This window comes from Bubalus bubalis, chromosome 10 (genome assembly GCF_019923935.1).
Source record: "Bubalus bubalis isolate 160015118507 breed Murrah chromosome 10, NDDB_SH_1, whole genome shotgun sequence".
Taxonomy (NCBI): Eukaryota; Metazoa; Chordata; class Mammalia; order Artiodactyla; family Bovidae; genus Bubalus; species Bubalus bubalis.
In genome coordinates, this window is record NC_059166.1 from 55,120,534 (window position 1) to 55,146,724 (window position 26,191).

The 26,191-nt window shown below is 38.0% G+C and overlaps 1 protein-coding gene across 2 annotated transcripts in view; it reads right to left on the minus strand.

Moving 5' to 3' along the window:
* Positions 1-25,478, minus strand: part of ASCC3 (activating signal cointegrator 1 complex subunit 3) — a 339,061-nt gene extending 313,583 nt beyond the window's left edge. Inside the window, exons 1-4 of one of the 2 annotated variants that reach the window (XM_044924342.1) lie at positions 25,148-25,478; positions 16,676-16,709; positions 4,682-4,812; positions 2,992-3,142 (exon numbers count right to left, since the gene is read on the minus strand). In XM_044924342.1, coding sequence (XP_044780277.1) covers positions 2,992-3,142; positions 4,682-4,771 — 241 coding nt within the window. In that variant the 5' untranslated portion in view covers positions 4,772-4,812; positions 16,676-16,709; positions 25,148-25,478. The remainder of the gene's footprint in view (positions 1-2,991; positions 3,143-4,681; positions 4,813-16,675; positions 16,710-25,147) is intronic. The other variant, XM_044924341.1, reaches the window with a different exon arrangement.
* Positions 25,479-26,191: the final 713 nt, after the last annotated feature.

Sequence of the window (26,191 nt, forward strand, 5' to 3'; positions counted from 1 at the left end):
TGGAGTGGGTTGCCATTTTCTTCTCCAGGGGATCTTCCCGACCTGGGTCTCCCACATTGCAGGCAGATACCAGCTGAGCCACCAAACTGGGGCTAAAATGAGCTTTACTTTTTATAAAGATCAGTCTAGTGACAGTGAAGAAGTTGAATAAGAAAGGAAGTTTGAGACAATAGGCTACCGCAGTGGCTCAGACACGACATGGTAAAAGCCTGAACTAGGGCAATAGCGAATATGTAGAGGGAGTCAATTTGAGAACAGCTGTTCAGTAGACTTGACAGAACCTGACCTCTGACCACAAGGAAAGAATCTAGAATTCCATCATGTTTCCATTTCAAACTTTGGGTCCAAGCCTAGAAGTGCCACAACTCAACCACAGGATTCACTGAACTTTGGACCCTGTTTCTTCACACACAAAATGATGGGACTGGACAAGATGTTCCCTGATGTCCCCTCGAGCTGAAATACCCATTACTCTGACTCGTCAATATACATGGTCTTAAGTACCTCATACCAATACGCTCAACTGAAATACAAGTAATTTTCTTTTTCTTTATTCTCTTGTTCCACCTTTTTAACACAATTACATAAAAATTACCTGTGTTAAAAGAATGATATAAGAGAAAACACACAGACTTTTTTTTCCATAAGACTAATCCTCTTAATGCTGCTAGCTTTAATAAAATTCCCAGTCTCACCAGTATTTTTCATTCAGACTAGATGACTACCAGTCAACTACTAATTTCACTAAAAAGCTAACAGTTATTTAACTTAAACACACCATTAAAAAGAGCACCTGCCTAAATCCGACCCCAAGATTTCATCTGTCACAAAAGTATTAAACTTTTGAGATATTACATCTCAAAATATTCAATTATTTAAATACATCAGTCAATAGTTTAGTCCCTGAGTTTGAATCAGATGTTTTGCTAACAGGCAAAACTCCTAGGATTATATTTAATAGATAATATTAAATACATTTAAAGTTATATTTTAAATGGCTTTTAAAACAATAATTTTTGACTTGTCAGGGATATTTGCAGAAAGTAGTAAAGGAAAACTTACTTTTTTAAAATCTTAACTTCCACATCATTTAATAAAGAATTAATTCAGTCATGGTGCTGAATAAGCTTACTATTTTGTACTGCCTTTGCTAGGTATTCTGAGGTATTTTTATAAATTAAAGAAGAGGAATGACATTATAGTTTTTGAAAACTGAGTCAGACACCCCAACCCAAAATCATTCTAACACCTTACACATGAAGACAGTGAAGCCCGGAAGGGTTAAGATCCTATTCAAGGTAATTTAGTTAGATTGGAGACTTTGCATTTTCACCGTTATTTTCCAATGAACCCAACTGCCACAATATTCTTAAAATATAAAGTATGACTGTATGTCAAATGCTATCACAAATCACATCAGTGTGCTCTATTTTTCCCAGGCTTAATAAACAAACTCAAGTCTTACCAAAATCCTTGAATTTCAAAACATTATCTCACTGCAAAAACATATATGACATTCATTTTATATTTTCACAACATAAAACTATGAGGTCATTAAATTTAACATCATACTATATTGCAAATCAATGATAACTGAATGATACAGCAAAGTCAAAATATCAGAATAATAAATTCAAAGATTTGATGATCATAAATGAAAATTATTCATGTATATGAGATAAAATAGAAACACCTTCCAAAATTGGTCAACCAGCATATGGTGAAGTAAGAATCTAAATTTTCCTTCTACCGAGAAATCACCTGAAAAAAATTTTCATTTATTTGTCAAGTGAACTGTCATTAAGACTCTAAAATATACCAAGCACTATTCTAAGCACCGGGGATGGTGTGTGTTGAACAAGAAGAAGAAGATCCTGTTCCGAGCAAAACAAAGGCAATAAATAAGCAAAATATCAGGTAATAATAAATGTTGTGGAGAAAATGTTACCAAGGGTTACAAGATAAAGAATGGGTAATCATTTGAGATTAGATGACCAATGAGAGTCTCATTAAGGGAATAACTTCAAAAGAAACAAGAAAGGATCTACCCACTCTAAGACTAGGACAGAAGAACATTCTCAGCACAGGGAAGAGCATGTAGAAAGAACCCCAAACAGGTGGCACCAACCTGGTGGGTTTGAGGAAGTGAGAAAGGCTGCATGTCTGTGAAGCACAGTTAGGAAAAGCAAGGATGACTCCTGATCAGATAGAAAGATGAAGGCCAGATCACACAGAGCCACAGTTATCAGTCTCAAGCTTTTGTAAGTAAAAACCTGAATTTGAAGTTAGAAGTATACTAGAAGGCAATGCCACCCCACTCCAGTACTCCTGCCTGGAAAATCCCATGGATGGAGGAGCCTGGAAGGCTGCAGTCCATAGGGTCGCTGAGGGTCGGACACGACTGAGCGACTTCACTTTCACTTTTCAGTTTCATGAATTGGAGAAGGAAATGGCAACCCACTCCAGTGTTCTTGCCTGGAGAATCCCAGGGACGGGGGAGCCTGGTGGGCTGCCGTCTGTGGGGTCACACAGAGTCGGACACGACTGAAGTGACTTAGCAGCAGCAGCAGCAGTGTTAAAGTATGCTTTTTAGTTATCAGAGTCTGGAATGAAGCAACGAATTTCAATGAATAAATTCAGATGCTTTACCAAAGAGGCATTTGTTTTGCTCTCTTCAATCTTGGGAAAGTAGCCTGAGTAAAAACTACATGGCTTTTAAGTTTCCTTCCAGCTGTATGACAATTTTAATTTACCCTATCCTTATTTCAGTAAAGACAGTGGTTTAAAATTCTAAATAGATTCCTAAAGATCCTTCAAATTTAATTTTACTATACTAATTAGCTTACTTCTGCATTCCTGAATCCTAAGCTCTTTGATAGATAAGACTATCTTATAATTATGAATACTTTCCTGGGAATTTTAGTATATAGTTTAAAAAGAATCTATTTTTTGAACTTTAGTGGTTTAAAAAAAACAAAAACAAGACTATACCTATTTGTTTTGCAGCCTGTAATATAGCTTTTAAGTCTTCATTTACTCTTTGCATTTCACTCTTCTCCAGTTTTTCATTCAAAAATTTTACAATCTTTATCCATGTCAGGTCCAAGCCTACAATTTGTTCATGAAGTTTAGACCGCTTCATCTGAAACAGACAGCATAATACAGAAACATACTGGTTAAAACTTTTCTCGAATCTATCATTTATCACATATATTTTTCATTAATCATACAACTTGGCACCTTCTATAAGAATGCAAAATTGTATCTACTCACATCCAAATTTACAGCTCCCAGAAGGAGCTTTATTTAAATGTGATTTAAAAGGGCCTCATTTATTCAAAGATATGTTTTTTAAAGCTTCTTTTTCTATAGTTTAATCACAATGAATACTCATTATGAAATAATTTTCATATGGCAAAGTAAAATGCAAAAAGTCCAACACCCAGATAACAATTGGTAACATACCACAAACCTCTTTTCATTTTCCTGCTTGTTTTTTACATAGCTTAGACCATATTGTATATAAGAGCTTTATGTCATGCTTTTTGATGAAAGGCATTTAAAGAAAATAAGACTCCTATGATGGGAAGGCAAAAGGAGAAGGAGGTGGCAAAGGATAAGACAGTCAGAAAGCATCACTGCCCCAACTGACATGAATATGAGCAAACTCCGGGAGATGGTGAAGAATGGGGGGAGCCTGTGTGCTGCAGTCCAAGGGGATCACAAACAGTCAGACATGACTTAGGGACTGAACGACAGCAACAAATGATGGGTTCAATATATTCAAATCAGTATTGCTTTCCTAAGGTTGATCCTACAACAGGTTAGGAATCCAGGAGATTCTTATCTGTACATAGTCTTTCCATGAGACTAAATCTTTCCAGCCTCAAGAACTGACACAGAAAGCTGTAAATATTTTACTTCATATCACTGAACTTGATCCCTGGATTAAACTTTGTGACATCCTCTGACCAAATGAAAAGCAGTGAGTCAGATGTTATTCCTGTCATTTAGCTGCTAAGTCATGTCCAACTCTTTAATTTTCCCCTTGGTTGTACTGATGATTTTGGACCCAAGAAAAAAATCATGCATTTACCAATTGGATGTTACCAATTGTTTTCTTGGGCTCCAAAATCACTGCAAATGGTGACTGCAGCCATGAAATTAAAAGACATTTGCTCATTGGAAGAAAAGCTATGACAAACCTAGACAGCATATTAAAAAGCAAAGATATTACTTTACCAACAAAGGCACATATAGTCAAAGCTATGGTTTTCCCGACAGTCATGTATGGATGTGAAAGTTGGACAATAAAGAAAGCTGAGCACAGAAGAATTGATGCTTTTGAACTGTGGTGCTGGTGAAGACTCTTGAGAGTCCCTTGGACTGCAAGGAGATCCAACCAGTCCATCCTAAAGGAAATCAGTCCTGAGTATTCATTGGAAGGACGGATGCTAAAGCTGAAACTCTAATACTTTGGCTACCTGATGTGAAGAACTGACTCATCTGAAAAGACCCTGATGCTGGGAAAGATTGAAGGCGGGAGGAGAAGGACTGAGTGACTGAACGGAAATGAAGGTAAAATTTACCATTTTTTAAAATGCACACAGAATTGAGAAAAGGAATATCAAATATCTGCCCATATTTTATATTTATAATCATTTTATCTAAAACAATGTACCTGTAAGTCAGCCACTTCTTCATTATAATTATCTTGCTTGGTGACATTTGAAAAGGAGCGCAAGGCTCCTGTGAGTCGAGGTAAAGCCATCTATTATTCAATCAGTGATCCATACAACGAGAAACTTGAAACTGAAACAAAACAAGATGATATTTAACTGTAGAGAGGAGGTGGGAGAGATAATCACATTCAACAAATTAGCCTGTATTTAAAATAAAGAAAACACTTAAAAAGCAATTGCTACCAATGCTGAAAAGTTCTCTTGACACATTTTCTACCCACGTAGTTCTTTTATAACACATTGTCTTATAGGTGGGGGGAAAAAAAAAACAGACAAAAAAACACCAACAACACTTGCTTGTGGGTACTACTATAACATTCCTTCAAATGAATTGTATAGATTTCTAAGTACGACAACCAGGAACAATGACAGAGATAAAAGCATTTGCCCATCTTTTCTCCAATTTCATTTTATGCTCATTGATTTTATCTCACATAATCTCTTATTTTTTGTCTCACTGGCTTTTTCCAGTTACATGCATTTGTATTACCTGGAGTGCTCTTCTGACGTTCATACAATTGCCTCCTTAAACAAAGTTCTTGGCTTAAAAGACCACTCAATTACAGACAGGGCAGCTACCCACTTACTATCATAATACAAAACTCCTATTCTCTTTACAGGCACTAATTAATATTTGATAGTCTCTTATTTACTTATTTATATATTGTCTCACCTGACAAAGAGTAAGCTTCATGACAAAAAAAAAGAAAAAAAAAAGACCTTCATTTCACTCATCTCTGCTAGCAAACACAACAGAAAAGCAATATGTTTGGCAGTCAATAATGTCTTGGTTGGGCCTCCCTGGTGGCTCAGTTGTAAAGAATCTGCCAATGCAGATGTGGGTTCAATCCCTGGGTTGGGAAGGTCCCCTGGAGAAGGAAATGGCAACTCACTCCAATATTCTTGTCTGGGAAATCCCATGGACAGAGGGGCCTGGTGGGCTACAGTCCATGGGGTTGCAAAGAGTCGGACACAACTTAGCAACTAAACAACAACAATTGTGTGGTCAATAATAGAAGGATGAAAAACTGAGAAAAAGAAATCATGGTAACAATCAGAGCAGCTGAGGAAGGGGAGAACTCCCAGGCAAAGAAAAGTCAGATGATCTGATCTAATCCTTGTTTATATGCTAACAACTGAACAACTCGTCTTCTGGCAGATAGACTATTTATTATGAAGAGGGTCCTCAACCTTGGAATACTCTTAGAGGGCTATCTTGGTTTAAGCTTGCTTATTATAATAAAACTACAATATATACATTTATAAGGCATGGCTCCCTGGAGAATGTCACATAAGCTATGTGCGTGTGTGCTCAGTTGTGTCCGACTCTTTGCAACCCCATGGCCCCTCTGTCTATGGGATTTCCCAGGCATGAATATTGGAGTAGATTACCAAGCCCTTCTCCAGGGGATCTTCCCAAGCCAGGGACTGAACCTGCATCTTGTGTTTCCTGCATTGGCAGGTGGGTTCTTTACTACTAGTGCTACCAGGGAAGCCCAAGCTATGAAAGTTGTCAAACAGAAATAATTTTGCCCCACTTGGGTCATTTGGCAGTATCTGGTGACGCTTTGGGTCACTGGAGAGTTGGGTGGGTGCAACTGTCTTCCGGTGGGTAGGGCCTATTGATGCTGCTAAACACACTATAAGGCACAGGACAGCCTCCTCACAATAAAGAATTATCTAGCCCCAAATGTCAATAGGGCAGAGCTTATTAGGATTCCCACTCCAGAGTCTAAAAATAGAGATGTTTTGTAACCCAAGCACTTCTCAACGTGTGAAAAGACCTACACACCTCAATTAAGAGACCTCACTAATTATTCTGAGCCAAAGAGTATCTGTCCATTAATGGGACTGGAATAGCAACTAGGAGACCATATAGGATGCCTCAGACCACTCCCTGTTTCTGCTCTTCTTGATTGCATACACCCTTGAAGTTATTATAAAATTTGATTCTCAGTAAAATCTCCAGTTCCTATATTAACTACATATAAAAAAATTGTATGAAATGTTTAACAAAATAAGAGAATTTTTTAAAAATGAAGAACAGTAAAATGACTAGGCAAATTGGAAAATATAACTTTTAGAAATAAAACTACATACTTAAATAAAAAAACAATCAATAGTGAGTTAAATAATAGATTAGATACAGTGAAAACAAAAGTGGTGCTCTGCAAGAGAGAGATATCTGAATAACGCAGTATGCTGTTACAACTAGACCAAGTATAAATTAAGTAGATCAAAGAGAAAGAAGCCCAAATATATCAATACTCACAATAAATGTAAACAAATTAATCTTAACACCAAAAGATTGACAGCCTGAATTACTAAACAGCAATCAAGTTTATATATATATATAATATATATATTATATATATATAATAAATATATATTATATATGTATAATATATATATATAAAATAAACACTAGAGCTATACCTAAAACAGGACAGAGAAAGGTTGAAAGTTAAAAGATGGAATAAGATCCTCCTGTAAATGATAACCAAAAGTATCTAGTGGCTGTATCAACAGCATCAGATCAGATCAAAGAGACTTTAAAACAAAAGGTATTATTAAGGATAGGAGGAAAAAAAAAAAAAACCTCTCTACATAATATTAGAAGTTATAGCTCACTAAGGTATAAACATTTTGAATTTGCATACCCTGATAAAAATTAATTAAACCTCAACACGCCTCAAAATAAATTAAAACAGATTTATAGAAAAAAGTAACAAGTCCAACATCAAAGTGAAAGTTCAATAATCGATCAATTATTGATAGGTCAAATCAACAACAAAAAAAATGGAAGTTGAGCAGTGAAATTAGTGAATTTAACCTAAAATAAATGAAAATATATATTCTTTTCAAGTACATTTGTAACAATTTTAAATGGCCTATGTATCAGTTCAGTTCAGTCGCTCAGTCCTGTCCGACTCTTTGCAACCCCATGAATCGCAGCACGCAGGCCTCCCTGTCCATCACCAACTCCCAGAGTTCACTCAAACTCATGTCCATGGAGTTGGTGATGCCATCCAGCCATCTCATCCTCTGTTGTCCCCTTGTCCTCCTGCCCTCAATCCCTCCCAGCATCAGAGTCTTTTCCAATGAGTCAACTCTTCGCATGAGGTAGCCTAAGTACTGGAGTTTCAGCCTCAGCATCAGTCCTTCCAATGAACACCCAGGACTGATCTCCTTTAGAATGGACTGGTTGGATCTCCTTGCAGTCCAGGGGACTCTCAAGAGTCTTCTCCAACACCACACTTCAAAAGCATCAATTCTTCAGTGCTCAGCCTCCTTCACAGTCCAATTCTCACATCCATACATGACCACAGGAAAAACCACAGCCTTGACTAGACGGACCTCTGTTGGCAAAGTAATATCTCTGCTTTTCAATAATGCTATCTAGGTTGGTCACAACTTTCCTTCCAAGGAGTAAGCGTCTTTTAATTTCATGGCTGCAGTCACCATCTGCAGTGATTTGGGAGCCCAAAAAAATAAAGTCTGACACTGTTTCTACTGTTTCCCCATCTATTTCCCATGAAATGATGGGACCAGATGCCATGATCTTCGTTTTCTGAATGTTGACCTTTAAGCCAACTTTTTCACTCTCCTCTTTCACTTTCATCAAGGGGCTTTTTAGTTCCTCTTCACTTTCTGCCATAAGGGTGCTGTCATCTGCATATCTGATGTTATTGATACTTCTGGCAATCTTGATTCCAGCTTGTGCTTCTTCCAGCCCAGTGTTTCTCATGATGTACTCTGCATATAAGTTAAACAAGCAGGGTGACAATATACAGCCTTGATGTACTCCTTTTCCTATTTGGAACCAGTCTGTTGTTCCATGTCCAGTTCTAACTCTTGCTTCCTGACCTGCATATAGGTTTCTCAAGAGGCAGGTCAGGTGGTCTGGTATTCCCATCTCTAGAAAATCTCAACAAATGTCAAAAAGTTAAGTATAGTATAGACTGGCGGACAACAAAATTTGCAGAAAAAGAGCAAATATTTTAGGTGTGGCAGGGAGCCTCTGCTGTATATTCTTTTTTTTTCTTTAAATCATTCTTGGGCTCAGGGTAACCAAATTAATCTGCTGACTCCAGATATAGTTCACATTTTCTGAATAAAATACAATTAGATTAGAAATCAGAAACACAAAAGATTAAAAAACATAGTTGTTTGCATTGCCAATCTGTAAGTAAAGGGTATGATTCAGGTGAGGTAACAACCAGCTGGATTCTCCACATCACAACAAAGAATTTCAGTCAGAAAAGTAAAATGATCCAATTTGCAAATAAACTCCCTCACTGGCTGACTTTAAATTTCAGCTACCCACTGGGAATGAGTTTAGGAGAACATTTCTGGAAATGAGATGATTCAAAGAATCACACTGGGATTTTTCTAACACAACATAACATACTTTCTGGAGCATGTGGAAGAATAAATGAAAGCAAGAGTCAGTGGACACTGAGGTTGCAAGACTTCAGTGTGCACCACAATCACCCGGAGGGCTTCTCAAACTGCTGAGCTTCACCCCCCTACTTTTCACCCCCAATCTTCTATTCAGCAGACCAGATGGCATTGAGATGGGACACAGGATCTTATCTTCCCAGCAAGTTCTCTAGTGATGCAGCAAGTCTAGTACCACATTTGGAGAACCACTGTTTCAGAGGTATTATCTTTTATTCTAAAGTCACCATCTCAGTCCTATCTAAACCAACAGTAACCACGAAGTTTCCACCTATATTAAGAACTCAGCGGCTTAAGTTCAGTGCACAATCTGTTTCCCAGCAGTATTTCTCAATGAGGATCTGTGAGAGAAGTCTTCCTGAAAGTGAACTGAGTGACTTTTTTCTCAATTCTCCTACAGATGGAACATAGTTAATATCATCCATTGAGTAGTAAAGCATAAAATGTATGCCTCAGGGCACTGGAGTTTAAATTCTCTACCTAGATTGAGAGAATTCTATTCAAAGATAAGAATTCTATTCATGACTGACAAGTCAGAAGTCTTTAAAGAAAGGTCTTGACACTAAACTGAACAGTATTCTGCCTCAGAACCTACTTTTTAACCATACATGTTAGTGCTTTCAAAATATAATATCAGAACAAGAGACATGTGATACATGGAATATTCTACCTCAGGCAAGGTCTTAAGAATTAACAGAGTTTGGCATCTCTCATTATTATTTTGACATATCTCACAGTAATCTGAATGTCCTGTCCCTCTCCTTAAAAAGCAAGGAGTAAGACTTCATTGATTTTTATTCAAATTCACCAATCCAACAAATCCTAACAAAACAACAAACTGCTCACACCCAAACGCTAAGAAGAGATCTAATTATAGTAGGGCCTGGTACTGAGGTCACACTGTTAGACTCTACACTAACAGGAAACTTTAAAGCTCCCCGAGGGATCATCAAAATAATCAGTATGAATTATACGTCTCAAAAAATGAAGTAAAGCACATTCCTTGATTTTTTTATTTGGTTTTATCTACTTTATTCCTCAAGTTAAATGACCACCACTGTAAAATATAATAGTTCACTTCTTCATAGTTACCTGTTAATCATTTATTCACAAATATTTTAGGATCTCCTATCTAGCAGGAACTGTGTTAAGCACTGGGTATAAATAAGGTTTACAGAACTCTATTCTTCAAAACCCACTGTATCCTATACCAGTAAAAAGATCGCCAAACATTTAAGGGTATCTGAAATGCATAAAGTTCAAATTGAAAAAATAAATTTTCAATCTTATGGTTATTCATTTAATCAACAAATATCTATAGATCACCCACAATGTATTAGATACACTGCAGGATCTAGAGATTTAAAAAGGGGGAAAAAGAAACAGTTCTAGTATGACTGCCTCTTACCCTAGATAACAAGTATACAATACAGCTGAAAAGAAAGAAAAACAGCTGCAATAATTAAGCAGATATAACTGTAGGAAGACAAGGGAGAAACACCTAAGAAGGTGGAAACGAAAGTAGGTAAGAAGGAAGGAAACTGAGATTTTAAAGGACTTGAGTGGGGGAAAAAGGTTATTCCAAGGTAAATATATAAAGAGGAAAACTAAACCAACAGATTATTGCTTTAAAAAACCTATAAAATAGTTCATTTGGAGACTCATGAAATTAAAGATGTAAGCAGAGACCCAACAGCATGTCTCAATTTAAGTACTTTTTATCTTGCTAAAAAATGTAACATATTGTAGAAAAATGACTCAGATTTAAGTGTAGTGAACAGATTAAAGGTGAGGTCAAATTGGAGACAAGCAAACTATTTGGAAATTTATTTCAAGAAACTAGGTGAAAAACAGAGGATACAATTGAAGCAAGAAAAGACAGAAAAGGATGGATTTGAGAAATGTTTTTATTTGGGAGACATAATAAATTCACAGATAGGATGTGAGGATGAAGGTGAAAGAGGCAGGACCCCCACCTTTCTAGCTCAGGAAAGGCAGAACAGCAGAGTGTGTATGTAGAGAAGGCGTACTGGAAGAGGAAAGATGATTAGTTCTGCTTTGGAAAGTTTTCATCATGAGCCATCAAGTGGGAAATATGGTTTAGGGTTTCCTATCAGAGGTCTGGGGCTAGAAGGACAGAATTTAGTGTTATCCCTTCAATGTAGTTAAAAGCATGGTTGAACATATTCCTTTATGTGAAATTATTTATATAAACCTGCAGACTCTCTCCCTAAGAAAACAGACATACACACATACAAACATTTTGTAATTCACTTCAGAGGATGCATGAAATCCATCCATGTATCCCTAAAAACCTCTTGAGAGTAGACAGTAGAGGGCCAAGGACAGAGTCCTAAAGGGTCAAAAAAGAGCTGTCATATAAAGAAAGTGGTATCACAAGAAAAGGTTTCAAATGTTATGCTACATAGTCCAGTGCACTCAGCCACTAAAGTCTTAGATGACTTTAGAAAACACATTTTCAAAAAAAAATGGTGGAAGAAAGCATATTTCAGTAGGTGAAACATAAATGGAAAGGAAGAAATTGAGTACTAGCGACTCTTTCAAGGAATGTGGTTGAGAAGAAAAAGCAAGAAACAGTGAAAACATAGGGTTAAGACTTTTTAGTAATACAAGAGAGAGTTCAGCACAATTCTATAAATCTGATGAGAGCCAATAAAGACAGGTTGAGTAACCAAAGCAAAGACTGTGAACATGACTTAGGAGAGTAGGGTCCCTGAGAAAGCAAGAGAGACAACCATGGGTCTAGATATACCACTTGGATAGAAGGAGTGTGGCGGGCTGGGTGAGTAGAAGTGCATATATGTTTATAAGGGAAGCAGAAGGTAAATAGGGAGAGAAAAAAATATGGTAAAAGATAGTTCCACCAAATGACTCCTATTTTCTTTGACATCCAAAACCAGCCAAAATCAAGTGAGATGGAATTTTTGAAGACAGAGGCAAAAGTTTGACCTTACCATCAACAATGAGAGGAAACTGACTAATAAATCATAAAAGGATTTTTCAGGTGGCAAATGAATGCTCATCCCATATTGGAAACCATAAATTTAGAATGGCAACAATCTGGCACAGGAACAAAGGTTGGCATTATATAGGGTTAAGGTTTTATAACTCAGGGACAATAGGAGGGCAGTGGAGCCTAAATGGTGCAAATGATTGAGTGCTGGATTTGAGGTCTAAAACAAAAGGAAAAGACATTCAACTAAGCGGTCTTAAAGACAGACATCGTAATGTTTATTATTAAACTTTCTGATATAAGATACAGTGAAGGCTTATCAAGATAAACTGACCTACAAAGCAATTGCTACCCCAGTAATTTTTATTCCAACCAAAACTATGTAAATAAAAATATCCCTCAAAACAAATATATCTATCTTTCTAAAAGATAGAAAGCCTAGAAGTCACTTTTTTTTTTTCCTATTCCCTGAAGTACTCCTCTATGGTTATCTGAATAAGCCTTTAGACTGTCAATTAGATATATTGACAGATATACAGAAACAGATAAACAGAAACTGTTTTGAAGAAGTTAACCGCCCTTTTTAACATTCAAATAAGGAAGAAAAATATCTGACAATAACGTATTTCCCTTTGTGAAATAATATTAACCAATAATTTGTAAGCTAGAATTTTAGTACACATTATTCTAAAGTAGCATATTAAAAATGATAAGATTTATTTTTCATATTCCAAACCATGTTTCTCAACTCTAAAAAGGGTCCAACTGCTTGATAGCAATTTTAGGAAAATACAGTTACAATATTTTTAATTACAAATAAATAACAAAAGCTCAAGAAGAAACGAACTATATTTCCTAATAAGTATAAAGTCAAGCAATTGCTTGTTGGTGATCATGAATACCAGGTAATTATTAGGAGGGGAAAAAGAAAGTAAAAGAGAAATAATGTAGGTAAGGGATAAAAGCACTAAAAGGATGGATGAGGCTGTGAATGGAACAAAAATTAGAATTTAAGATTTCAATAGCCAAAACAGAATTATATGTCCACATACAATACCTTTTAGAAAAAATAAGCTAAAATATTTATATTTTAATTCACCTGTTTAAAAAAATCAAGTTGTGATATAGATATAATTAACACTGTTAAAATTAGAATTCAGAAAAATAAGCCTTAATAGATATTATATATATATATGAAGTGAAGTGAAGTGAAGTGACTCAGTCGTGTCCGACTGCGATCCCGTGGACTGTAGCCTACCAGGCTCTTCCATCCATGGGACTCTCCAGGCAAGAATACTGGAGTGGGTTGCCATTTCCTTCTCCAGGGGATCTTCCCCACCCAGGGATTGAACTCTGATCTCCCGCACTGCGGGCAGACACTTGACCCTCTGAGCCATGATGGTAGTACATATATATATATATATATATATATATATACATACACATACACACACACACACACACACGTATATATAAAATCCTCTACTATACCATTTCAAAAGGGGGAGATTTTTTTTTCATGGTAAATCCTAAAGAAAAATTTTAGTTACTTGTACTGAACTTGTATTCCTTATTTGCCTTGTACTTTATGCCACCAATAGGTTAATGTGAAGTCACATCTTAGGTATATTTAATTAATTATTTGAATCAAACAAAGGAAACCAAATACAAGGTATAGACAGACATAAAAAATAATGCTAGAGATTCTGTCCACTATTTCATATTACTCAACACATGCTCTTGAGTGAACGGGGGTGAGCAACAAGAATATGATGCTCCCTTAAGTCTGTTTCAATAACTACATGCATATCCAACTAAGAATCCTGCTGTACTGCAGGACTCCAAGGTTTAAAACCCAGTTCCCTTTTTAAAAAAATATACATGGCCATTAAACACAAGCCAACTTTTTCATCGTTCATCCTTAGAAACTACCATATGTCCCAAGTTTGGAGGAAAAGTGTGGCTGTATATGACATATTGAGAGACAGTAGGTTTTGACAACCTGGTGTCTTCCTAAAGGACTTTCAAGGGAAATTTGTAACTATTCATAACCTTCACCAAACAAGTTCACTTTAGATCTTAACTCATTCTTAAGTAAGAAGCAATGGCTCTTGAATAGTTTCCAATCAAGTTAGGAAACACACCTGGAACATGGAGAACTGAGAAAGCACAGCAAAGATAAATACATACATACATATACATTTCTTTTCATGAATCAAAATCTAAAAGATGATGCTGTTAGTGCTGCACTCAATATGTCAACAAGTTTGGAAAACTCAGCAGTGGAAAAGGTCACTTTTCATTCCAATCCCAAAGAAAGAAAATGCCAGAGAATGTTCAAACTACCATACAGTTGCACTCATTTCGCATGCTAGCAATGTAATGCTCAAAATCCTTCAAGCAAGGCTTCAACAGCAAGTGAACAGAGAAATTCCAGATGTACAAGCTGGATTTAGAAAAGGCAGAGGAACCAGAGATCAAATTGCCAACATCCGCTGGATCACAGAAAAAGCAAAGGAATTTAAAAAAAAAAAAATGTGCTTCATTGACTACTCTAAAGCCTTTGACTATGAGAATCACAACAAACTGTGGAAAATTCTTAAAGAGATGGGAATACCAGATCACGTTACCTGCCTCATTAAGAAATCTGTATGCAGGTCAATAAGCAACAGTTAGAACTTGATATGGGATAACAGACTGGTTCCAAATTGGGGAAGGAGTAAGTCAGGTGTATATTGTCACCCTGCTTATTTAACTCATATGCAGAGTACATCATGAGAAATGCTGGGCTGGAAGAAGCACAAGCTGGAATCAAGATTGTCAGAAGAAATATGAACAACCTCAGATATGCAAATGATACCACTCTAATAGCAGAAAGTGAAGAGGAACTAAAGAGCCTCTTGATAAACATGAAAGAGGAGAGCAAAAAAGCTGGCTTAAAACTCAGCATTCAAAAAACTAAGATTATGGTATCTGGTCCCGCACTTCATGTCAAATAGATGGGGGAAAAGTGGAAACAGTGATAGACTTTATTTTCCTGGACTCCAAAATCACTGCAGATGATGACTGCAGCCGCAAAATTAAAAGATGCTTGCTCCTTGGAAGAAATCCTATGACAAACTTAGTGTATTAAAAAGCAGAGACATTACTTTGCCAACAAAGGTCCATATACACAAAGCTATAGTTTTTCCAGTAGTCAGGTATGGATGTGAGAGTTGGACCATAAAGAAAGGTAAGCGCCGAAGAGTTGATGTTTTTAAACTGCGGTGTTGGAGAAGGCTCTTGAGATTCCCTTTGATAGCAAAGAGATCAAACAAGTCAGTCTTACAGGAAATCAACTCTGGATATTCATTGGAAGGACTGATGCTGAAGCTCAAATACCCTGGCCACATGATGCAAGAGTCAACTCACCGGAAAAGACCCTGATGCTAGGAAAAATTAAGGACAGGAAGAAAAGGGGGCAACAGAGGATGAGATGGTTGGATAGCATCACTGACTCAATGGACATGAGTCTGAGCAAACTCTGGGAGATAGTGAAGAACAGGGAAGCCTAATGTCCTGCAGTTCATGGGGTCACAAAGAGTTGGACACAACTTAGCGACTGAACAATGAACAACAACATATACACCTTTCATATGAATCAAAATCTATAATGGCTTGTTAAGAATAAAATTTATATATACAAGATTCTTGTTCTCTAACTTTTCCCTCCAACTACTTACTTACATTAACTCCAGGTTTACCAACCACAGACAGGGGAAAAAACCTAGACAGACTCGTAACTATTAACCTAAGAGTCTAGAGAAGACCTCCAAGGTTATACTTACTTTTAACAAAGGATAAGAAAAGCCTTTCTTTTAAATATTCCTGGGACGATAAATGGCCAGAATAAGATATCAGCACAGATGAGAAGAACAGTCAGAAAAAACACCCCACAAGGAACAAACCAGCACACATATTCCAGAGAACGTGTGGAGCAGACTCACTACATACAAGGCAATACATATTTTCCTTTCGTTCCAGTGGAAAAGGTTGCGGCCCAAATTAGCTGAAAAAGGCAAAATTCTCATTCCACTCCAATCTATGGGCCTCTGGAAAGATCGACTCAGGGACTCTGTTCCTGTCCCCTAATGAGCCCTGAGAAGATTAATTTAACTGAAACCTCTCATAAGGTACCCTCATACACCAAACCCAAAACTCAAGTGATGCTCTGGAGTTAGCTTTAGCTGTTTAGAGAAAGCATTTTCCTGACCTCGCACACTTGTTCCTCTGTACCACAGTTATATGGAACACCACCACATTCCCAAATATGAGCTCCAGTGATCTTTTAGAAATCTGATAGTTTTTACATGCAAATAAACTAGGATTATACACTCCAAATCCTAAAAAAAAAATTTATCAAAGAGTATAATGGCTTTGATCTTTATTTACTGTTTTGTGTAGAGGAAATTCTTGAACAGCCCTAACTCGACACTATGTAAAAGAAGTTGGCACATACCTTGAAATAGCAGATGAAATCTCTACCCCTCTCTCTGAAGTAGAGAAAAAATAAGCATTAACAACAGGACTGAGGTGAATTTATGTTGTAAACAAGAAATATAAAAACAGAAAAGGAAATTACTAACTCATTGGGTGTTACAAATTAGAATACATAAGAATTTTATCATAGTTATGTGTTATTTAATGTAATGCGTGCTTTACTTAGTCTTTCTGAAACAATGTACTGTCAGGACCGTTACTTAACATTCTAGTCTGAACTGTTTGTTTCAATCTTATTGAATTAAAGATTTAATTACTAAAAGAGGGTACTCTCTTTCACTCTGTATTAGCCAGAAATGCACCCTGACAAATACAGTTAATAAGAATACTTTCTGTGTGCCCTGTTCTGAGCTGAACTCTCACTCCATACTCTGTTACTCACAGCTTCCTAAACTGAAAGATGTCTGAAAGGGTCAGATTCATATTTCTCCTTCTTTCTTATATTCTAACTTTCTAAGCCATTTTTCTTACCAACCAATTATATATACTACATTTCAGAGAAAAAAATGAGTTGTGACAATGACATCTCCAACCTTTTTAGAACATAATTACTAAAGGAAACCTCTAAAGATTGCTAGTTAACCATTTTTACAGTAAAGATACCAAGAAAATCATGGTAGTTATTGATTGTTTAATAAAAATGACATCTGTATAGGTTAAACATCGATGTTTTTCAGTGGCTTATAAAAATCTCCATGTAAGTATAAATCACAAAGTATCTGGGTCACTAAGTACTAGATGTTGATTTCTGATCTTAAAAGTACTTTAAAAAAATTATCTGTACTGTCTAATGTCAGTGAGTTTTCAAAGTTAAGTACTCCGTTCACATAAGTGACTTCTAGATATAAACCTGTCATCTTACTTTAAATGTTCTCTTCACCAAGGTAATCAGTACCATTTCTTTCCACCAATACCCCTCATTAAGCCTTGGCTTATATCCTGTCACTCAGAAGTATGTAGAAACATGCATGAGAACTTTATACAACAGCTTCAAGGCAATGGATTGAGAGGCAGCAGAGAAGTGACAAAAGAGAAAAAAAAAATTAGCAATGCTTTTCAAGAGAAGAATTGAAGCAACTAAAAAAAAAAAAAATTCGAGGAAGGCAATGGCACCCCACTCCAGTACTCTTGCCTGGAAAATCCCATGGATGGAGGAGCCGGGAAGGCTGGAGTCCATGGGGTCACTGAGGGTCAGACAAGACTGAGCAACTTCACTTTCACTTTTCACTTTCATGCATTGGAGAAGGAAATGGCAACCCACTCCAGTGTTCTTGCCTGGAGAATCCCAGGGATGGGGGAGCCTGGTGGGCTGCTGTCCATGGGGTCACACAGAGTCAGACACGACTGAAGTGACTTAGAAGCAGCAGCAGTAGCAGCAAGGCAAAAATTACTCCTTGTTAAATCTGCATGGCAACGTGTGTTACATTATTTTCTGAACATTTTCCATATTCTGGAAATATATCAAAACTAAAGTTTTAATTAAGTTTATTTATTTTTAACTGAAGGATAATTGTTTTACAATATTGTGTTGGTTTCTGCCATACATCCACATGAATCAGCCATAGGTGTATGTATATCCCACTTGAACCTCCCTCCCTAATTAAGTTTTAAATAAACACAGAAGCCTAATAAGAAACAGAAGAGTTGTGAAAGCATCAAACTGAATGTCTAGCAAATCGCAGCTTCTGAAAGCATTCCTGAAAATGCTCTGGCTTATGAGACTTAACAATGAACACCTGGGCGCTCTTTTAATATTGCCACCCATAATGTACTTCAATTCCATTTAACCAAATTAATTCTGCCATTTTCAATCCAGAGTCCATTCTCCTTAGCATAAAAGAGGGAAGAGAATTTAGCAGTTAATTAAATCTATTTTCTCTTTTAACATCCTAGTAATTGCCCCAAGAAATACACTGCTAAATGTAGCTTAAAAACTGTTTCACTATCCTCAGTGTTTCTTCAAGGATTCACATCACAGGTTCTACAAATTCACTTTTCTTTAATTCATTCTTAGTTTGTGTACTCTTTCTCCATTGTTGAACTTATATTTTTAAAAAATACTCAGGCACAGCATCAGTTTCTTGAGACACCTCTCTCTTCTTGATCATTGGAGTTAATGTATGATTAACATCAGGATTACATTTTCAAGAGACCCAATCTACCTTTGTGTCTATGCTCTCAGACTAAGAATCACACAAATTTTTTTTAAGTTACAGTTGCCAGATAAAAATATAAAGTGCAAGGTTAAATTTGAATTTCAGGTTGTTTAATAAATCATTCTTTTAGTATAATATGTCCTATGCAATATTTGAGATATTCTTAAATGGCTTATAGTTATACTAAAAAAAAAAATCTGTTTCTTACCTGAAATCCAAATTTAACTCTGCATCCTGTATTTAGAAACACTACTCTGAATATTCAAATATCTGTCTTCCCTAACTCTTCTGGTAAATACTGTATCTTCTTAAGAGTAAAAATTAATAAGAGATCTCCAGATTTTTTTAATAGGTATCAACTATTTAGAAGTTTAAATGACAAGAATGAACACAAAGTAAAAGATTAGACAAGTCTGTAGTGGTGACACCTGACCATCTATGAGGGCAGCTGCAGTGACCTGAGAGGCAGCAGGTGCCCGGGGCGAAGGAGTCAACTTCAGGAGGGTAATCTCACAATCTGGTGCAGAAGACAACCCAATGAGATAAGCTATCTCAATACAGAGTAAGACTGCTGGCTCTCAAAGAGGGCAGTAATGAGCATTTTTGGAACACAAAGCAGCTGCATCCAGCCTAGCAGAAAAGGAAACCGGGAAGAAAAAGTACCTTCCTTCCTTGAGACAACAGGGATGAGGAGTCAATCAGGTACACATACTGATGAGAGGTGAGAACATTCCACATTCCAAGAACTAAATAGATGACTAAAGGATAGTAGTCAAGGAGTATGTAATGTGGCAGGAGATGGGGCTGGAGAGACAGGTGGGAACAAGGTCATCAGGGCCTGGTAAGTCATGTTGTTTGGAAACTCTTTTAATAGTAAAAGAAATCTCCGAAAGAGTTATTGACTTGAGCTGTGTTTAACAGGGATTACTTGCCTGGAGAATCCCATGGACAGAGGAGCCTAGCAGGCCATGGTCCATAAGGTCGTACAGAGTTGGACACGACTGAAGCCACTAAGCACGCACACACGCACTATGACTGCAGAGAAGAAAACGGACCACAGGAAGGCAAGACCTGAAGCAGAAAGACACTATGAGGTTGTTAGAGTAATCCAGAAGAAGAGATGAGAGTTCCTGAACTGTAATGGTAGTGAATTAGAGGAAAGTGGAGGAATCCAATTAAATCTATTTGGCTTAGTCTGATTATTTTTATCTGTGGTGGGGAAGGAGGCAAGGACCACAGTTGACTTCCATGTTGATAGATCAGGTGATGATATAATTCACAAAACTAGACCAGAATATCATGAGTTCAATCTCAAACAGACTGAGTCTAAGATGTCCACATGACATTCAAGTAGAAATGGCCAGCAGGGACTGAATATTCAGGTGTGAAATTCAGGACAGAGGTCTGAATATAAACATGAGAATCATAAGGAATACCATGGGAACAGCTGAAAATCATCCAAGGATTCACGTGAAGACTAAAGAAGACAAGACAGTGGAAGGTGGAGAAACACAAGTCTTTACAGAAAAAATAGCGGGGGTGGGAGTGGGGTAAGGTCTATAAAGGAGATTCTGAACAGCAGAAGGTCAAGTAAGGCCAGACTGGGGTTAGGATAAGGGAAGGATAAGTTTTAAACAAGCAATATGGTCAACTATGCCAAACGCTGTCAAGAAATGTAGTAAAATATCCTTGGATTTAGAATTTAAGCTGTGTTTTTCCAGTGTTCTGTTTCTAATAAATACAAATAGAAGAGTTCTCAAAGCTTGGTGTTAAGTCAAGCAACCTTAAACCTCTCTAAAACCCACTCAGTTTTCTTTCTGAGCTGATTGCCAAAATCTCTGACTTAGGATAACAGCTTTTTCACCTTTTTAATCAGCGACAGGGCCTCTACTTTTCTAACTTCAGATGGCCAGGAGAGCAGTCAGTGGCCATGCATTAATATTTGTCCTTGCCTTAAGGAACTGCACTGAACACTCTCACAGAGCCAACATCTTGACTATAATCTCCAAGAGGGAATAAGTAATGTATATCTTCATCTCTTTGGTACCTGGCAAAGTTCTTGGCCTGTGCCAAAGAACTCAATAAATATCTATTCAATGATGTGTACTCAGAGTATTACTGTGAAGTCTTCCAGAAGTGATTATTAGGTTATTCCTTACCTCTCCAGTCCCCAGGGTAAAAGCATTGCTAATATTTTTGCAAAGCTTCCTTCACTCATTAAAGAATGCTCAGAAAGAATGTTTAATGGGCCCCCTTGGTGACAGAGGTACTACTTAAAGCAGGAGCCACCCCACACCTGAGGTCAGGGGCGGCGCCTGAGAGGAGCTACCCCACGTCCAAGGTAAGGAGCAGCGACTGCACTTTATTGGAGCAGCCACAAAGAGATATCCCACATCCAAGGTGAGAGAAACCCAAGTAAGATGGTAGGTGGACAGGGAGGCCTGGCATGCTGCGGTTCATGGGGTCACAGAGTCGGACACGACTGAGCGACTGAACCGAACATTTTAGAAAAGGCATGTGCACTAGGAAAAGGTGCACTGAAATCATTTTTGCAAATTGTAACCTGCCCTTAACATTAATTTCTTCTTATAAATTATTTATGTAGATTTTATAATTAAATCTCTTAAATCAAGATGAAGCTGTATCTATTTGTATTTATAAATAAGAGTAGAATTTACCATTTTTATATTGTTACATTTGATTAGCCTGTTGAACACTTTATGCACTTCCAAGAATTTTTTGGCAAACCCAAATTGTCTCATCAGTAAACAAGAATTTCCTTGCTTGAAATGGAATGTAGTTTTCCTTTCTCAAATTCATATGCCACATTTCTTAGCTACACACAACTGAGGAACTTGCTGGTCACTCACTTCATTTGAAATTAACCTAGCAAGTCCTTGAAAATGCTGGAAAACATTATCAACTGCCTCTCTAACTACTCCACAATCCTAAGATAAAATTACCTTCCTTCTTTTGAAGTTCTGGTTTAACAGATATTATCTATAATTAAGAGGCTCTTGAATTCATATGCTTTAATATGAAGTCCTTCAACAATATGAATTGGTTGCACTGGAATCATTGGGAATTCACTTGAAAATAGACATTTCCAGACACCACTTCCCAAAATTATGATTTAGTAGTTTGACAATCTTTGGTTTAGTCATTAAATAAGTAGCTGTGAACTTTTTGTTCTTCAAATATAAATATTTCTTCCCAGTTATCTTATTAAAACATATCCCAAGAATTTTATTATTACCTGAAAATTTCTTACATATTGCATTTTTCAATTATGTATCTTTCCAAATTCCCACCCTTATTTTCCATGTCATTTCAAACCTTTGATAACAAATGCAATTCCTATGAATTCTCCTTGAAGAGGAAATCACAGAAATGGAGAAAAACTAACCCCAGACTCCAACACCAGGAAGACAAAATGGGAATCTAATTTACAAAGGTCCCCAAGGGTTATTCTACTCAAATAACAATTTCTTAGAAGTAGAATGCAGTGGGAAGAAACAATAAAAATAGAGGTAAATTAGTTCAGAGGCCAATTTGTTTGATGGCAGAAAACCAGTTAACTTCTCAAGGTATCAATTTTCTGATCAATAAAATAAAGAGGGTTACAAAATGATTTTTTTATGCCCCTTTCAGGCTGAATAATCTGATTAAACCAGAATACTCAAACAAGTTTAACTGCACTAACTCTGAAACACATAGAGTTTCAGAAATATAAATATGTCTATAAGACATTATTATAAGCCAACACAGCAGGAAAATGAACAAACAGTAGACAAACTCACTCAAAAATATTCACTTGCTCATCTAACCACAAAATACTCAAATGAGATGGTACATATTGAATGAATGAACATTTACATGGGTCTGTCAACCATGTGCCAGATATTATACCAGGCAAAAGAAATAAGTAACTATTTTAAGTAACTTTAGAGTATAATGTAGGAGATAGACACATAAAGTCTGCCTTTGGATAATTATTAAACATATACTCCCAGGTAGCTCAATGGTAGAGAATCCACCTGCCAATACAGAAGACACAGATTCGATCCCTGGGTAGGGAAGATCCCCTGGAGAAGGAAATGGCAACTCACTTCAGTATTCTTGCCTAGAAAATTCCATGGACACAGGAGCCTGGCAGACAACATCGCATGGGGGTCACAAAGAACAGAACACAACTGAGCAAACACAAATATTTTATTCTCTCTTCCTTGGTAATTAAGCACTTTTTCTTTCCATAAATGTGTTTGCTACAATTTCAGTTTCAGGTAGACATCTGCTCAAAGTTGAAAACTGTGCCACATTACATCAAGACAGCGAAGTCTGACACGCTGCAGTTCACGGGGTCACAAAAGAATGGTAAACAACTTACTGACTGAACAATAACAACACATCAAGACTATTCTGTACTAAAAGGGCTTATGTTAACTACTGCCCCATGGAAAGTATTATTGGACAATAAATTCACTTCAGTCAACAAGTATTATACATATTTCTGATGAAAATGCTCTGTGCATAGAACTACTATGAATTACTCTAATGAATTACAAGTTATTAACACACAGACCAACAGACCAATGTAAAAACTGGAAAAATTACTTTAAAAACATTTTTAATGTTTAAGTATTATTTTTCAGGTATAAACTGACTTCTAATTCTGAATTTTATAATTAAGTCAACTTGTCCAAAAGAAAACTTACTCCTCTTAACCAGCAAAACACAAGCATGCATACTATCTTTTTGATCAAAAACAAAACAAGTCATGCTGTTCAAGTAAAATGATCTGCTCCTCTTTCAATGCCACTTTATATATAAACACTGACAGTAAATTTTTCTTGCAAAAAGCCTTGCTTTTGTCAACTAGATATCCGTGGCATGAGGAGGAACCCTAATCAAGATTCTCTATTAGAAGGAGGAAGGACTATAGAAAGTTTCCTAAGTACAGACATCCTGTCTCTCTTGACTGCCTAGGCCTAGCATAGTGCCTGGCACATAGAAAGACATAAATAAGTGAATGATGAATGAAAGAAAACTAAAATTATACAGCAGGGATCACAATGATAAGCCATGAAAAATTAAAGAAAGAAAATAAGTGAAGTCGCCTAGTCGTGTCCGACTCTGCCACCCCATGGACTGTAGCCCACCAGGGTCCTCCATCCATGGAATTTTCCAGGCAACAGTACTGGAGTGGGTTGCCATTTCCTGCTCCAGAGGATCTTCCCGACCCAGGGATCGAACCCAGGTCTCCCGCATTGCGGGCAGATGCTTTACCGTCTGAGCCACCAGAGAAGCCCCTATTCACTCCAATAACACTGTTTAGCTTACACTTAACTGGCATCTCTAAAGAGCATTTTTCTTATGCAAGAATATTATTATAACCATGATTAAAAATAAAAGATATATGAACAGGAGCACAATTCAGACTGGAATCAAAAGCTGAATCCTCAACTTTTAAGAACATTTTGAAAAGTCGGAAAGATGATTTCAGTCTATGAAACATGAAATGTGGTGATGGAGACAACAGCTACTCAAGTCTAATTTTACTTAGGGAAAGAAAGAAAATGAGATTACTAGTTTGAACTGCACATGTGATGCCATTCGTGTTAAACTTTTAGCTAGCGCTAAAATCACGTTTCTTTTAAACCAGAGAGCAAATACATGAGCACACTGCAATCAGTGAACAAGTTAGTGTGTGATAAGAAGCCTATTTAAAATAAACTGCCCACGTACCCACGACATCGCAGCATGCTCGCACATACAACACACTTTCTTCAAAATAACATTCTAGATTCCTCGATTGCTAAATTCACCCACAATTCACCATGGTCCACTCCCTATCCAGTTTATTTACTGTTCAGTGTGAAAGTAAAAAACACTGGGAAGTTGATTTCTCTCCAAAGTCCACGTGAAGAAAATGAAAGTTATTACATTTTTGCAAAGAAAAAAAAAAGAAAACGAATGAAAACAAACTACTCACGCACAGGGGAAAAAAAGCACGCATCTGGTCTTAGCCTTGTGGCCTAACACCTTGGCAACATGTGGCCGTGTTCATGTTTTGATCCCCACCCCCACCCTACAAATTTCCTGAGCAGGACGAGACTATCCGAGACCACGGAAAAGTCTCAGGCCCAGAGAGGAATGACAGGTCCGAGCTCGCCTCCGGGGCCGAAAGACAATCGCACCTGGGGCGCCCTGGCCCCGCCTCCCGCCGGCTTCCCCGGGCCGCAGCTCCCCTTCTCCTCCCAGGTCCCCCTCCTCACCTTCGGCCCCGCTTCAAGAGCTTCCCATCACTCTGCCAGCTCGTCTCCCTCCCTTTCGGTTTGATCTTTACTTCCCACGCCGGGTGGGGGGCAGAGGGCAGGGCAGAGAAGGCCAGAGGACAACTTCCCCGCCGCGTCCTCGTCCGCACTCCACGCCGGCCTAGCCGGATCCCTCCCAGTCCTGGGGCAGGGTCCACGAAGACGGCTCGACCAGGGGACTGACCCACAGACCCGGCAAGCAGGGAGGGGGCGGAGGAGACGCGGGCCTACACGTCACCGGTCGGCAGCGGCGCCAACGTCGCACGTCGGCTCCTTCAGCTCCACCCCGCCCGCGCGCGCGCGCCGCCGCCCCGCCTCCTGCCCGCGGAGCTCGGATCGGGACCGGCCAATTGCGAGGGCGGGCTCTTGGGCGGGCGCGCGTGCGCGCGATCCTGGGATTCCGGGTGTGTAGGTCAATGGCAACCCACTCCAGAACTCTTGCCTGGAAAATTCCATGGACGGAGGAGCCTGGTAGGCTGCAGTCCATGGGGTCGCTAGGAGTCGGACACGACTGAGCGACTTCACTTTCACTTTTCACTTTCATGCATTGGAGAAGCAAATGGTAACCCACTCCAGTGTTCTTGCCTGGAGAATCCCAGGGACGGGGGAGCCTGGTGGGCTGCCGTCTATGGGGTTTCACAGAGTCTGACACGACTGAAGCGACTTAGCGGCAGCAGCAGGTTGCTGTCACTACACCTCTCCTGCCACCTCCAAATTGCCTGAGCGTCTTTCTTTGCAGTTATTATACTTGGATCGGCCTTATCTTCTCGCCCATTTCTAAGGCGAAGACCTGGAGGCTCAGTTCAGTCGCTCAGTCGTGTCGGACGAAGACCTGGAGGAAATAATGCTTATTACAAATAAGTGAGAGAGGAGTCCTGAGTATGGGCGAAGAACCAAGTTAATTGCCATTGTCATCACCAGCCAGCAACCCTGGCCACTGGTCACTTTATACATGATTCCTTGCTCTCAAGTCCCGCCTTCCTTAAGCTTTCTGATTCTCAGTTT